Here is a 16,415-nt window from a genome sequence, read left to right as displayed (position 1 = left end):
CACGCTCCATGCCGCAGTCAGGAGGCATTAAATGCAACACTGAGGAATCCTGATGGGACAGCTGGGCTTTTACGTCCGCAGGTCTTTTGACTAATTATAGTACTTTGTTTCCACATCTAGTGGAAACAAAGCTGAGAGAAGTGATGCTTTTCTTAAACATCTCCTGATTATGTCTGAAGGAAACACACGATACAGACGTATCCACCCCGAGTCTGTTTTAGGCCACATGCTGGTTCGCTATTTAACACGGCCTTTTATCTGCTAAACTACAATGGGCAGGACCAGCTCCCCGGCCTCAGGAGAAAGCACGTTAGAAAAAGCACATCTCTGGACACATGCACAATGAAACCAGCCGGATAGGCAGAGTGGCTGGCAGACCGCCTGGGTCAAATCAACCAGCCATGAACCAGCCGGGCACCTCAGCAGTTACGCACTCCCTCTGAACCCCGTGTCCTCGCCGGTAAAGTGGAGATGATAGGAGGTGCTCCAGAGGGCGAAGGCGATGACGACGGGAGTTAGCATGTGTAAGGTGCGCAGAACGGGCCAGGCACGCAGCAGGCGCTGTGCTCAGCAAATGAACTAAACTCCCTGTTCAACGCTTTCTATTTTTGTGGGATGGATATTAATCTCTCTAAAGCGAGTCAAACTTGCAACAAAAAGATCAGGGATCCTGGTCAATGATCACTGCTCTGGCTCAGCTTGGCTCTCTCATCAACTCTGGTATGAATTCTTTTATCTAAACCTTAGGAATAGATTTGTAACATTCTTGTGAATTCAAAACACACCTTTCAAAATATTTCAGAATTTTTCCCCCTGCTCTTATTTTTAAGACCTAAGACTGTCACGTTGAATTTTGAGTATCAACAAGGCAAAAACGGTAATAAATATATGTATTTTAAATTGCATGACCTGTAAACATTCTGTCAATAACAAAAAAAAACCTATGATTTTTCTATGTTCCCCGGTGGTGAGGGGATAAAAAGAATCTGTTTTGTGCCCAATTTAAGAAACTGGCCCAAACGATTTAATAACTGATTCGAAATAATGTAATAGCGGAGTAAACGAGTACAAAATAACAGTCTAAATTTAGGCGACGGTGAGCTGCAAGGACCTCAGAGCAAACTTGTCAACTCCCGAAGAAAGTCCCGTTGTTCCTTGAGGAATAAACGAGAACAAGCTTTATTTTTCTACGCTTTAAAGATGCTAAAACAGGTTCAGAGTTTCTTTTAAATTATTTTGCCAAAGCATTTCCCCCTGACCGTGTGTTTTTCCTCTCTACCTTTGCAATATTTTCTAAGTTTTTAAAAATAAATGGTGTTTGATTTAGGGACAAAACTGGGAGTTCCGCACAGATTCCAGTTTCCTCTTTTAAATGAGTGCAGTTCTTTGAGCTGAACTGGGGACATGGGGTAGAGACTTAGGTGTGTGATTACAAGTACACGCCCGACGGCCTGAGTCATGTGAGTTATTATTCATGCGACTTATTACTTAACAAGCAAACACAGGGGATTAAAATATTTTACCCGCCAGGTCCTGACTACAGACCCCTGGGTTTTGGCTTTTTGTTGTTAGCTCACTGCTCCCAACAAGGCAGGAGGACAAGCTCTCGGGCTTCTCGCACCACCGTGGTGCTTGGATGCTGGCGCTCAAGTCCCTAAGCCCAAGCGCTCAGGCAAGCAGGCGGCAAGGAACCGCCTTTCCTCGGGAGAAAAAAAGATACCGAGTCCCTCACAGGCTCACTCAGGCCTCCCATCTAAGCAACTGTGCGTAACTAAGGGTCTCCACCGCCACGGTGAGGGCTGGGAAGGGCCAGGTCTGAAACGGCTCAGGCCTTAGGGCCAGGCTCCTGCTACAACCCCTTGGCTGCGCCGATCCCGCTGAACGCGGCCCCGGACAGACATGAGCAAAAGGCCGTGGTCCGGGCACATTTTATATACAGATAGGAGCGGGCCAGCTCCCTGGTTCGAGTTTGCTCACACCTGCAGTTCAGGTATGACTGATGAAAGGCGATGCTTTAGCAAAATGAATTGGAAAGAGTTTGCCGATTCTTACCGCGGTCCTTGGTGACCGGTTCCTACAGCATGAATGAACCGTGAAACCATTACACTGAGTGAAAGAAGCCAGTCACAAAAGATCACATAATCCTTAGCCGGTGTGGCTCAGCGGTTAGAGCGTCAGGCTGAAGGGTCCCAGGTTTGATCCCGGCCAAGGGCGCGAACCTCGGCTGCCGGCTAGATCACCGGCCCCGCTCGGGGTGCGCGCAGGAGGCAACCCATCCATGTGTCTGTCTCACATCGATGTTTCTCCCCCCCCCTCTACTCTATGAAAAGCAATGGAAAAAATGTCATACAATCGCATATTGTATGATTCTATTTATAGGAAATGTCCAGCATAACCAAATCGAGAGGCAAAATACATGACTGACTGCACGTGGCTGGAGCGGGGGTGCCGGGGAGCTCAGAGATGCTGCGTTTCTCGGGCAGGACAAGCACCTGGGAGACGCTGGCCTCTGTCTAACCCTCTGTGACTGATTAACTCTGCAGCCTCAGGTCTGGCTGGCTGACTACCCACAGAAGCCGGAAAGCTGCTCCAAAGATAACACGTTCGGCCCCACAAAGGAGGTTAATGAATGTACAGAAAGTTAGTAACTGTAGGAGATAACGAATGTAAGCGGAAGGACGGCTTGAAACAAACGTAAAACGCAACAGAAGCCATTTCCATTCCCTCCACACGAAACTTCAGCGTTGCAACACTTTCCTTGTCGAAACTGAAGTTTTAAGCCGTGTTCCTGACAACACGGTTGCTGTGGAAACAGCTGAGTCAACACGGTGAACCCACAGCTGACGAAAACCAGTGCGGGGCCGCGTCTTACTCAAACAGGGGCAGGACCCATAAAACAAAACCGGTGAACCGGGCGGCGGTGAGTCAGGGCCCCGCAGGTTTTCATGGGAGGGTCATGCACCCGGCCCGCCCCCCACGCCCGACACAAATAGGATGTTTCCTTTTCCTTTACATTAGGCGGTGGAGCCCTGTCATCATCTCGGCACCCCTCCCGCGGCCCCGTGTGCGTTTTATTACACGGGTCCTGCTCGGCGCTGAGTTACTGCAGCTCGGGCCTCGCCGGAGCCCGCAGGAGCCACGGGCCAGCAGGGCACAAGTCGGGGAGGGTTCTGAAAAACTCCTGCGTGTCACCGATTCTGTTGAGCACAGGAGTACAGCATCCACCGTACGGCACAGGTTTCGTCTCCAGGTTTTAAGACGACAAACGCTCCAACTGCAACATCTGCCAGGGAGTCTGAGTGGGCCCCCGGCCCTCAGCCCCAGCACTGTCACCACGCCCCGAATTCGTCCCTGCACTTTTACGGGTCAGTTACGAGTTTTCCAAGCAAGGCGGCAAACCCTCAAGACACCTTTCATGGCGATGGTGTGAATTATGTGAACTTTAAGTGTGTGCCCCTGCCCGGCCGGGCGTGGCTCAGCGGTTGAGCGTCGACCTAGGATCCAGGCGATCGGGGTTCGATTCCCGGTCAGGGCACATGCCCGGGTCGTGGGCTCGATCAATGGCTCTCTCATCACTGATGTTTCTGTCTCTCTCTCCCTCTCCTTTCCTCTCTCTGAAATCAATAAAGATATTTAAAAAATAAAAATAAGTGTGTGCCCCTAACCCTGTCCTCTGCTTCCCTTCCCACCTTTTAACTGGAGACAGACCTACTTTTCTTTCTGGTTGTTTTTTTTTTAATCTTCACCTGAGGATATTTTTCCCATTGCTTTTCAGAAAGAGTGGAAGGGAGAGAGAGAGAGAGGCAGAGAGAGGGAGAGAGAGGACCATCGATGTGAGAGAGACACATCAGCTGGTTGCCTCTCGCTCTTGCCCCAGTTGGGGCAGAGCCTGCACCCAAGATGCACGCCCTTGGCCGGGATCGCACCCGGGACCCTTCGGTCCACCGAGGGCCGACGCTCTACCCACTGAGCCAACCCAGCCAGGGCCACTTTTTTTTTTTTTTCACGCACACACTCGGCCAGTCTTTTCCTCTGATTTTCTGAACCTTCCAAATTAGAACAAATATTTTGAAGCCAGAAATTGTACCCTTTGTAAAGTAAAACATATTCAACAAGTTTTAAAACTCATTTATGTAGGGGGGGCTAGTAAAAAAAGAAAAAAAAAAATCTTTCCCCCTTAGGAGACGGGACAGGGAGAGCTGGCTCTGTAAATAGAAACCCAGGCTCCCTTGGCAGCTGGCAGGGCGAGGGTGTGGCCGCCGGCCGCGTGTGCACAGGAGACCGATTCATACCAGCAAGACCGGAAAAATCACCACGGAGAGCAACCGTGGAAGCGGCGAGAGCCAAGAGCAGGACGCGGAGGGCTGACTTTCTGCTGGTGAGTCACAGGAAGCGCTCCTGCCAGGCCGGGCCGGCCCAGCTCCTCCAGCTAAGAATGTAGGTCAGAGCTCCCTGGGCCTTGTGCTTTGGGGGGGCGGTGGGGGGGGCGGTGTGTGCGTGTTGAACTTAAGCCTCAGGGGCAGAAGCCCGAGTCCTAAGGAGCAGGGAGGCCGGGCACCGGCGTTGCCTCCACTTTCGACACACCATAGTGAACTCCGTCACCCCAGAAGTGAGCACCCTGGGGTGCTGGGCCAGCTCTCCTTTCTAGCCCGGGTTTGGGCCACTTCCCCTGTTCTTATCGGCCCTCGCGGGATGAAAGCCCCGAAACTGAGGCTCGAGTGGGGTTTGTTATATAGAACGCCGGTCAACTCACCCAGCTCTGTCGACACAGGGGACCCGGTGGCAATCTCACCGATCTTGGCCACTCCCTCGTAGTAGGCTTTTCCCGCCAGGATCATAGCTAGACAGGGAAGGTGACACACAAAATCACCACTTAGACAAGGAAAGGGCGAAGCATTACAGAGGGTTTCTTCCAACCATCCCACAGTCCCTGTGGCTGCAGGAAGGACTGGGTGCAGCCGGTGTGGCTCTGGGGAGGCAGGGCGTGGGCCTGATCGCGGTGCCGGGGGCCGGCGCCCCCACTACTGGGATCCTCGCCTTGGACCAGCCCTGGGAAGAGCCCAGCAGCAGGCACTGGACGTCCAGAGAAGGCCCTGCCTGCTCCTGACGCCAGGTCCAGGATGGATGTGTTCCTGACATAAAAGTTACGGCTTTTACTATACACAGGCCTCCACCCCCAAATGTACACACACTTGAACAGTTGATAACTCACTTAACTTTCACTCCTTTTCAGGTTTGACTGATCTGAAATAATGGGTGAAGCCAGACTAAGCTTTGAACAAAGAAAATTTATCCTAAAGTGCCACCAGACTTTGTTTTTTAACGGTGATAAAGTTTATGGTACAAAACCGGCAACAGTCGACCCATTGAGGGCACACAAATACCGCAAGAAATGACCCTCGGTGTTTGCGATTCATGTTATCAGCGGTGTCTGGACCCGAACGGTCATCAGTTTGAAAACAGGCACTGGCAAAAAATTTATTTCCGTTGATTCTCTTAAATTTTGAAATGGACTGTATGTGAATAGACACTGACTTTATAAACATTTTTGGGGGACACCTTGTATGTATACGAGCTTAGGAAATGGAATGTTCTACCACAGAGTTATTTCGTAAGACAGAGGAAAACCTTAAAGCAGAATAAAAAAGAACCGTAATAAGTCGCATTTAGGCAGACTTTCCAAGCCACTGCCTAAGCTGTCCCAGCCCACAGCGTGGGCCGGTGATGTTGTCGGTGTTTCCTGAAGGGGAGTGGAGACGCTCGGAGATATTCCCAAGGTCGGCGGCAAGGCAGAGGGCGTGCACACGCCAGCCAAGGTGCTTCGCTTCCTAAGCGCTACGTTCGGTGTTTTTTTGACTCTCTGACCTCAGAACTGAAAAAGAGAGGACTCCACCTGAAAACAAGTTTGTAGCCAGTAAACTGTCCAGTTAATATACGCAATGTCTCAGTATGAAGATTTTAAAAGGCAAGGTCCTGGTAAGTTGAAACGCAAACCTGTGGGAGAACGGTATATGGGATTACACAATATTTAAACAAAATTTTTGGTCCGAATCCACGTACTGAAGTTGAGATTTTTCATTCTCTGTTGACTTATGCTTAAAACTATTTAAAACCTTCTTAGTAAAATATCCTTGTTTTTATGATAAAGTTGAATTAACTTTAAAAATTATATAATTTACCCGGAATAAAGAATAAAATAGTATTTTCATCATTTTGGCCCCCTTTGTGAACACATTAAGAGACTTCCTACCACTTACTGTTTTAAGGAATAGAACATATTAGTTATGTTTTATTTATTTAAATTTGGGGGGGGGGTGACATTGGTTGATAACATTGTATAAATTGCAAGTATACAATTTTATCCCTCTGGTAACTGCTACTCTGTTGCCTGTGTCTATGAGTTTGTCTGTTGCTTTTTTATATCCTACACGAGCCGCACCAGCGGGGCGACTTTGTCCTTTCTGTTGCAATTGTAAATGGATTGTTTCCTTGACTTCGCTTTCTGACACTCTGTTGCGAGTATACAGCAACGCGACAGATTTCTGTTTGATTTTGATCCTGCAACTTGATTGTATTTGTTTATTGCGTGCAGTGGTCTTTGGGTGGAGTCTTTAGGGTTTTCTGTATAGAATCACGTCGTCTGCAAAGAGGGACAGTGTTACCGCTTCGTGCCTGACTCGGATGCCTTTTCTTTCTCTTGCCTCATTGCTCTGGCTAGAAATTCCAAGGCTCTGTTGAGTGACAGTGGGGAAAAGGGGCCTCTTTGTCTTGCTTCTGATCTCAGAGGAAAAGCTTTCCGTTTCTCACCGCTGAGGATGATGTTATTAGCTGTGGGTTTGCCACCTATGGCTTTTATCGTGTTGAGGTCCTTTCCTTCTATATCCATTCTGGGAAGTATTTTAAATCATGAATGGGTGTTGTATCTTGTCAAATGTTTTTTCTGCACCTATGGATATGATCGTATATGGTTTTTATCTTTTATTTTGTTAGTGTGGCATATTCCACGGATTGATTTGCAGACGCTGAACCATCCTTGCCTTCCTGGAACGAACCCCACTTGATGGTGATGTATTTACCTATTTAAGGTATCGCTGTATTCAACTCACTAGTATTTTCTTTAGGATTTTTGCATCTGTGTTCGTCAGAGATACTGACCTGTAATATTCTTCTTTCCGTGTTGTCCTTGCTTGGTGCTGGTGTCAGGGTAATGCTGCCCTTGTGTGATGAGTTAGGAAGCACTCCCTCTTCGATTTTTTGGAAAAGCTTGAGGAGGATGACTATTAAATCTTCTGTTCCAGACTTCGCAGTGAAGCCATCTGGTTCTGGACTTTCATTTTTTAGGAGGTTGTTGATTCCTGTTTCAATTTCCTTACCAGGGATCGGTCTACTTAGGTTTTCCAGTTTTTCACGGTTCGGTCTAGGGAGGTTGTATATCTCCGAGACTTTGTCCGTTTCTTCTGGGTTACCAGAGTTGGTAGCGTATAGCCTTTCCCGGTATTCTTGCATGATCCTTAGTATTTCTGTGGTGTCCGTGGTAACTTGTTTTATTTCTGATTTTATATGAGTCTTTTTTCTCTTTTCCTTAGTGAATCCACCACTTGCTTATTTCACTTTGAGCCTATGTTGTTCTTTGGAGCCGAGATGAATCTCCTGCAGGGAGCACAGAGTGGGGTCTTGTTTTCTAATTCACTCTACTACTCTACCTTCTAATTGGTAAGTTCAGTCCACTTATATTTGGAGTGATTACTGATAAATGAGGACTTGCTACAGCCATTTTATCTTTTGATTTCTGGTTGCTCTGTATCTCGACTGTTTCTTTTCTCTTATGATTCTGTCTGCTATTTTAGTTTGGGGTTTTTTGACGATTTTTTTCCCTGTTTCCTGTCTCGGCTCTGGATTTTTGTTTTGCAGTTGTAAAATAGCTCATACGTACAATAGTTCTTTTTCTTCTGATTGCCTCTTATCTCCATTCACCTGTAACCATTCAGTCATTTTCTGCTTCCCCTTTTATGACTTTGTCACAAATTTTCCCGTTTTATGTTGTCCATTCATTACCAAACTGTAGTAATTTTAAGCTCTCTTTCTCCACTTTAACCTTTAAATCATAATTAAGTGTTTAATAACCTATTCTGAAGTAGATTTGCAGTTTCCTGCTTCTGTCTATTAACCACCTTACTGAAAATTTTACATACTTCTTTTTTTTTTCTGGTAGAAGAGTTTCTTTCAACGTTTCTTGTAATGCAGGTCTCGTGGTAGCAAATTTTCTCAGCTTTTGTTTGAGGAAAAAAAACTTTATTTCTCCTTCATAGCTAAAGGATAACTTGGCCCTGGCTGGTGTAGCTCAGTGGGTGGAGCATAATCCCATGCACCGAGAGGTCACCAGTCCGATTCCTGGTCAGGGCACATGACTGGGCTTCGGGCTTGATTCCCTAGTAGGGGGCGTGCAGGAGGCGGCCGATCAATGTTCCTCTGTCTCTCCCCCTTCCTCTCTCTTAAAAAAAAAAAAATCAATAAAACCATATTTAATATAATAAATAAATAAATAAATAAATAAATTAAATAAATAAATAAATGGTAGCTTTGCTGGATATATTATCCTTGGCTGACAGTTCCTTTCTTTCAATATTTTGAATATTTCCTTCTATTCTTTCCTGCCTTGTAATGTTTCTACTGAGAAATCTGATCTGAATCTAATGAGGTTTACTTTGTAGGTTAGTTCCTTTTTCCCTGGCTGCCTTGAGAACTCTTTGTCATTAATTTCATTATTTTTTTAATATATCCTCATTGACCCCAGAGAAAGGTGGGGGGGATAGAAACATCAATGATGAGAGCCATCGACCGGCTGCCTCCTGCATGCTCCCAACTGGGGATTAAGCCCAAAACCCAGGCATGTGCCCTGACCGGGAATTGAACCGCGATCTCCTGGATCGTAGGTCGATGCTCAACAGCTGAGCCACACCCGGCCAGGCTGTCATTAATTTTTGACTGAGGTCTTTTGTGTTGATACAACTAGATGTTTTATTAGCTTCCTCTATTCTAAAAGTACAGTTCTTTCCTTAGGCTTGGGAAGTTCTCATCAATTACTTCCTGGAGCAGACTCTGTTCCCTTCTCTCTGACACACCGATTATCCTGGGGTTGCTCTTTCTGGTGTCGTCAGATAGTTCTCGTCGTTCTTTCTTTCATTTTCTTAAACTCTTAGCTCTCTCTTCTCCTTCCTGGGTCATGTTCAGGTTCCCATCTTTGAGTTCGCTAATTCTCTCTTCCATCGGAACTGCTCTATTTCCAACGCTCTCTAATGCGTTCCTTATTTCATTTACGGAGTTCTTTAGCCGCAGAGTTTCTGTTTGTTTGTTTTTTATAGTTTCTTTTTTTTTTTTCAATCCTTACCCAAGGATATTTTTTCCATTTCTTTTTCCAGAGAGAGAGAGGGAGAGAGGGGGAGAGAGACACATCAATGGGTTGCCTCCTGCATGCGCCTCCTCCCCCTCCCCCTGCCCCAGGGCTGGGGATCAAGCCTGCAACCGAGATACGTGCCCTTGGCTGGAATCGAACCCGGGAGCCTTCAGTCCGTGGGCCCACACTCTAACCACTGAGCCAAACCTGCTAGGGCTACGGTTTCGATCTCTCTGGTCAAGCACTCCTTTTGTGCATTAGTTTCACTCCTGAGTTCAGCAAACTCCCTTCTGAGCTTTCTGGTGTGCTTTGAGTTTCTCCGCAACCGCGATCTTGAATCCCGTCATTCGCTTCACCGTCTTCCACGACTTTGACGAGATTTCACTTTTCATTGTCGCTCTCTGCTCCACGGTACCCGGGACGCTCGCGGTGCTTGACGGCTTGTTTCTCTGCCCGCGCGTCCGAGGTAAGTGCTCTCTCGTTCAGATACCATTTTGCTCTCAACAACTCAGCAGGCTGTTTTCCAGTAGACGGTGCTCCATTGCAAGTTTTTGTTTTCTCTTATTTGCACTATCTGCACCTCTGGGATTGGGGGTGTCCTCTCTGTGAGCGGCTCACCTTGGTTATGGGGGACCCCCACTGTGGTGGGGGAACAGTTCTGTGAACTCCTAGAGCGACTTCCTTTCTCAGCTGGGGTTTTGGCTTTCCCGGGCCCTACCAGGGAGTGTGGGGGAGAGGAGGCTAGTCTGTGATCTGGCAGTTCTGCCCCACCCTTCTAGATAGGGCTGTCAGCCCCCCCCCCCCCCGCCCTGTTTACAGCTTCCCAGCCACCTCCACCCAGTTCTGCCACGTCGAGGAAGGGGGAAGGGAGATGCCTTTTCTGGGAGGGAAGCTGCTTCTGTCTCTCGTAAGCTGCAGCCCGACTCCTCCCCGACTGCCGGGGCGCCCGTGGGTCTGAGGCTACCCTCCGTGTCCTTCCTCCTGTCAGGCCTCCAACCTACCCACCTTCGGGGGTCCCCAGGTGTGGGTCTTTCAGGTGTGTCTGGGTGCCGAACAGGGGATCCTGTGTAGTTACAGTTGCCTGACTTGTACATTGAAGGGGAGAAACACTGGAGTCCTCTTACTCTGCCACGATGCTGATGCCACCCTCATATTCGTGCTGTTTTAATGGTTGAGACCAACTACTTCATCAACCTAATCTACATTCTTCTACCGGATGACTTTTCCTTAAAATATGATTTCATTAGGTTACAGGTTTGCTCCAAAACCTTCAAGGGCCTCCCACTGCTCAGAGGTAAGCCCACACCCCCCCGAGTCCACGATAGATTTTTAAGCGACGGCCTTCGATGAATCACTCCTCCCAGGGTCCCCAGCCTGCGGGGTCCCCGACACAGGGACGGGTGGCTTGGGCATGCGGCTTGCTTTGGCCAACGGGGGACCAGCAAGTGTACCTCCCACCGGGGCTTGCACTCTTAGGACAGCCTGCTACGCCTGCAGGAGTGAGACCCCGGGATCCAGAGAACTGTACTTTCTTTAAAGGACCCCGAGAAATAATAAACTATTGCTGGCTTAAGCCACCAGGTGTAGGAGCAGTTTGTAATGTGGCAACAGACGGCGGATGCCGCGCTGAAATGCATTAATAATCTGACCTATTCCACACTATATTTTAGTGTTCCCCAAGTTTCTCGCCCATGCCGGCGTGGACCCCAGGTCTGGCTTGGATAGTGCCTTTCCTGCCTGAAGCACTCCATGGAGCCATCCGCCTACAAAAGTCTAACGCCTGTCAGCTGGCTCAGCTCCTACAAGGCCTCCTGCGCGCTCACCTCCCCACCCCCACCCCCACTGCCCACCCCACGCTCGGTGTTAGCCGTGCGGGTTATCCTGAGTTACCACCTCACTGTTGACTGCGCACCTGGCAACCTCAACTACACGAAAAATCCTGACCAGGGGCTTTACAAATTTATCTAAATTTCTCAATGGCTTCAGCAAAAACCAGATGCCTGCAGAAATTCTGGAAATACTTTAGGTAGTGTGGGATAGTCCCCGGAAGGTGTTAAAGTGATAGGAGCCCTTTGGGGAGCCCGGCCAGCGTGGCTCCGTGGTTGAGCGCTGACCTATGAACCAGGAGGCCACGGTTCGATTCCCGGTCAGGGCACATGCCCGGGTTGTGGGCTCGATCCCCAGTAGGGGACGTGCAGGAGGCAGCCGATCGATGATTCTCTCGCATCATTAATGTTTCCATCTCTCTCTCCCTCTCCGTTCCACTCTCTGAAATCAATAAAAACATATTAAAAAGAAAAAAAAGAGCCCTTTGGGAAGGACCTTTTTAGCAGGAGGCCAAGCTGCAGGCCACTCACTGAGTCACCTTGTACAATTCTGCCTCAGAGAGGCAGCAAATGCTAGAAGGAAAATCACTGTAGGTCACGGTGACTTCCTTCCCAGGGGCACTCAGAGCAATGACTTTGCAGCCTTGTGACCAAGCCGCCGCCGAGGGAGAGTCAGCTGTGCAAGACGTCTGCTCTGCGAAACGGGGGGGGGGGTACCCGCAGAAGTCACTGGAGTCACCCACACTACTGGAGGGTGAGGGAGACCAAGTCCCAGGCCTGTCGTCCGGCAAACAGCACAGAGACCCAGAAGGAAATAAGCCGTTTGCTTCTGCAGTGACCACACAGGCCTGGTCAGCACCCCCCTTACCTGGGGCATGGTCACGGGGAAGGTGTGGGAGGCCACAGGTTTATTTTCAAAATACTAGCAGGGAGTACCCAGAGGTGGGGCTTGGTGAAAGAGAAAAATAAGAGATACATAGGGTGTCCCCCAAAAATGTATACACACTTTGAATAATTATTAATTCCAAAGGGTTAAATCTGAAAAGAAAAACATCAACTGACACAAAAGACACAAAACGGCACCTGAAGCCTCTTTAAAACCTAACCATTGGAAACCGAGGGTTCTACTTAATGTCCCTTGTGGGTCTTAATGAACCGGGGTAGCGGGTGAAACCGGGGTCTATTTTGGGGGCGATGGCAGCTACCAAGGGAACATTGTTTTGACCACGTTAGAGTTTGGTGATTGCTCACACCTCAAGTTTCTGAGGGGCTCATGGAGCATTTAAAATAGCAAGCATTTAAAATAATTAAGTGAAATATTTACTGAATGGCTTTTACGTGTGCTCTAGATTCACCTCTGAGTAGGAAAACACACGTGCAGAGACACGTCAACCTCCTCAAAGGAAACCTCTTCAAACCAGCAGACGACTCTGGTTCTCCAAGAGAGGCAACGGCCAGTGCTCACGCTCACTGTGAAACGAGGCTCTAAGGTCAACCGTTAATTTAGATGTTTTTCCATTCAGGCTAAATGTTTTACTTCTCATATCACTATCAAAAGAGACACACCCGAAGGCAAGAGATTCCTCTGTATAAATAAGATAATTCCTATGCTGCGGGATACTGACATCAATGTCTTAAGTATACGTTTTAAATACGTCATCAGCTCGTAAACAATTGGGTTGAAAAAGTAGAGAACGTGTTTTTGGCAACAATATAAAAGCCTGAACTATGTCAAAAAGTGTGAGTTGACCGTTAAAATACATAACTTGGAGTAGCTTTTCATTCAATTCACTCATTTCAAATATATTAATATCCTATTATTGCAAAGTTCTGTAGCTTAAGTTACTTGTAAATAACCTCTACCCATGTATAGGTATGTTAAAAACTCAATAGCGAGCATTTAAAATAATGAAGTAAACTATTTACGGAATGGCTTTTACGTGCGCTCTATATTTACAAACTTAGAAAATAGAAGGACTTACCATTAACGGCTTTTTCATAATTTTTCCCCAGGTTTATTAAATTCCGTAGCCTCGGATTGAACTGTTCCATAACATTCTGACAAACAAAACAACACACGAATCAATCAGACAAGCAGACAGAGGCCCCGTGGTCTTCAGTTGTGGTGACCGCGCAGCCTGGGATACGTGTGTGCACACAGTAGAGTCTACACGTCGTGAACCCCGACCTGAAGACAGTGAAGGGCCCGCGTTTCCTTCCCAGTGAACAGGGGCCCGCCCCGGTCAGCTGTCCAGCTGCCCGAGGGCTGCCTTGAACCCACTGCACATGCAGCAAGGAGCAGCCAGGCCGCCTCGACCAAGCAGGCCCGGCAGGGGCCGAGCCCCAGGAGCTGGAGGGTTCAACCAGGTCCGCGGTTGCCTTTCTAGTGTTGGGAGCGCAATTATATTTCTGGCTTTCAACGGGACAGAAATTTCCAAGAGATTTTGTTTTTACTACGCCTAATGACCGGGGAGGGGGTGGGGGTGGGGCTGCTGAGAGCTCTAGGGCACTTTCTAAGGGGGTCACTGCACCCCCCCCGCCCCTGTCCTGTAATCGGCGTATTTATTAAGTCCTTAGGGAGTAACTCCTGTGCGCTGGGTCCTGCGCCCAGTGGGGGGCGGGGAGACATGGTTCCCCCTCCTGGATTTCATGATGTCATGTCTCTGCAGATGCCACGTTTTTCATAAACTCAGAGACAAATGCTGTGACAGGTATGAGATGGGCAGTCATTTAGACTGTCAGTCGAACGGGGAAATATCCCAAGTCTGAAGCGCAGACAAGAAAGCATCCCTGGGGGACTCTGGCTTGACTCAGACGCACAGCGACTGAATGGACTTGTTCCACCTGCAAACAGTGAGCGTCTCACCGTTAACCGCCCGGGGCAGACGACGCGGTCCCTTCAGCCCCTCCCCCAAAGCGTGTGACACCTGTGGGGGGCCGGGCGACAAGCAGGCAACAAAGGGGCATCCACTTGACACGGGCTATTCTGGGTATGAAGGTTCTCCGTTGTGAGTTAGAGGATGAAACTTTATTTCTTTAAATTTTTTATTTATTGATTTGAGAGAGCGGGAGAGACGGATTTGTTGTTCCGCTTTTTATGCATTTGCTGGGCCCTGACTGGAGATCGAACCCACAGCCTTGGTGGTATTGGAACGACACTCTAACCAACTGAGCCGCCCGGCCAGGGCTAGGGGGACGGAACTGTTTTATCCAACAGTGATAAAGGCTTATTTATTAGGAAAAACCACCGCTGCCTGACCTACCCCCGCCCCGCCGGCCTTACTCCCAAGGGCACTGTCCGCTGTGCTGTTCTTGCATTTACTGCGGTCGTTTGGAGTAGTCTTAACGTCTCGATTTTGGGGCCGTAACTAGTCTTAATGCCTCAGTTTTGGGGTCGTAACTACGGGCGTTCTGCCACACAGATGAGGCCGTGGCTCTCCACCCCACCCTCTTTCCTTTCCCCAATCCTTCCCACAAGGTTCACCGGTAATCTCCTGGTAAATCAACAGTTCAGGGTTTTTTGTTACTTTGTCAATACTGGTCACCACAAAGGCGGACGTGTACCGAGGATTACAGTTCCTTTCCTGGTACGGCCTTTTGTTTCTCGTGGGGGTGACAATCGTCTCTCCTCCCCATCCCCCCACGCTTAAATGTCTATGTGATCGACCTTAAATTGTTCCACGTGCCCCGTCGGATCCAGCAGAAGCCCATCGATATTATTTTCCAAACGCCCAGAGGTGTCAGCTAACCTTCCACTCCGTCCTCTGCCCAGCCCTTCCTCCAGGACGCTCCGCCCTCTGGCCCGGCCTGGCCTGAGCGTCCCTTTCTGGTCCCTGCCTTAGAGCTCTGACCAGTGGATTCCTCAGCTTCCTCCTGTCATCATTTAGTCCCATTTCCTGGGAATCATTCTGTAAGAACGACATCAGAGCCCGGCCGGGCGGGGCTCAGGGGCTGAGCAGCGACCTGGGATCCAGGCGATTGGGGTTTGATTCCCGGTCAGGGCACATGCCCGGGTTGTGGGCTCGATCAATGACTCTCTCATCATTGATGTTTCTGTCTCTCCTTCTCCCTCTCCCTTCCTCTCTCTGAAATCAATGAAGATATATTAAAAAAAAAAAGGCCTAAGAACTGATGAGAGGTAAATTTGAGCACCCGTGTGTCTGAAATTCTTTTTTTTTAAACATATCTTTATTGATTTCAGAGAGAGGGGGAGAGAGAGAGAAACATCAATGATGGGAGTCATCGATCGGCTGCCTCCTGCACGCCCCCGACTGGGGATCGAGCCCCAACCCGGGCCTGTGCCCTGACCGGGAATCGAACCCCGATCGCCTGGATCCCAGGTCGACGCTCAACCGCTGAGCCCCGCCGGGCCGGGCTGAAATTATCTTTATCTTGACATCTGACTGATACTTGCTGGCTGGAGTATTATAGATCGAAAGTGATTTTCCCTTTAGAATTTTTAGATGCGGCTCCCCTGTCTTCAGCATCCAGGGCTGCTGCAGAGACGTTGGCGATCACGTCTTCTACTTTCTGTTTAACTCTTTTTTTTGGGGGGGAGGGCTTGTTTCTGGAAGCCTGTGGGTGGGGGACGCACGCAGGGTGCCCAGGACCAGCAGGCTTCCTGTGGAGCAACTGACAGCAGGTTGGCTGTAGACAAACTGGCCACTCAGCAGGACCCAGAGGCCACAGGGTCATTCCAGAGATGCTTCTAATTCCCGGTCGCCCGCCGGGTGGGGGAAGGGCAATCACCAGGAGGTCGGCTTTCCCAGCCGGGAAGGGGGCTGGCAATTCCAGTTTATGGAGCGGATTTTTACTGAATTCCTCTCTATTCAGCTCTGAGTTTTGCTCCCCCCACCCCACCCTTGGTGGGTGCTTCTGAGCCACTTTATATTCTGAGATTAAATCTCCAGTCTGCCTGGCAGAGGGCACTGCGGGAAGTGACGGTGGTTGGGGTGGGCAAGGGGACCTGGCAGTTTAACCACCTTGTAGAACTCCTGTTACTGCCCCGTGTGTCCCCTCCACTCCCGCCGTCTGTGGGGTCTGCCCCCCGCCTTTGGGGTGTCAGAATGAACGGCCCAGCTCCCATCCGTGCTCCTCTCTGCAGGTTAAGACAGTTACCACTCCACGTCCGTTTTCCATCACCCCAAATTTCTTTAGGCCTTTTGCCAACTATTATTTCCTTCTGCAGGTCTCCA

General features: G+C 49.1%; 1 protein-coding gene across 1 annotated transcript in view; it reads right to left on the bottom strand.

The window, feature by feature from the left end:
- Window positions 1-16,415, bottom strand: part of BAIAP2L1 (BAR/IMD domain containing adaptor protein 2 like 1) — a 65,564-nt gene that overhangs the window by 28,676 nt on the left and 20,473 nt on the right. Inside the window, exons 2-3 of the mRNA XM_081137286.1 lie at window positions 13,203-13,278; window positions 4,754-4,840 (exon numbers count right to left, since the gene is read on the bottom strand). Of these exons, the coding sequence (XP_080993412.1) occupies window positions 4,754-4,840; window positions 13,203-13,278 (163 nt within the window). The remainder of the gene's footprint in view (window positions 1-4,753; window positions 4,841-13,202; window positions 13,279-16,415) is intronic.

This window comes from Miniopterus schreibersii, assembly GCF_964146895.1.
Source record: "Miniopterus schreibersii genome assembly, chromosome: 4".
In the NCBI taxonomy this organism is placed as follows: domain Eukaryota; kingdom Metazoa; phylum Chordata; class Mammalia; order Chiroptera; family Miniopteridae; genus Miniopterus; species Miniopterus schreibersii.
The sequence above is the reverse complement of the archived record's forward strand: the minus strand, read 5'-3'. Positions and strand labels throughout refer to the sequence as shown.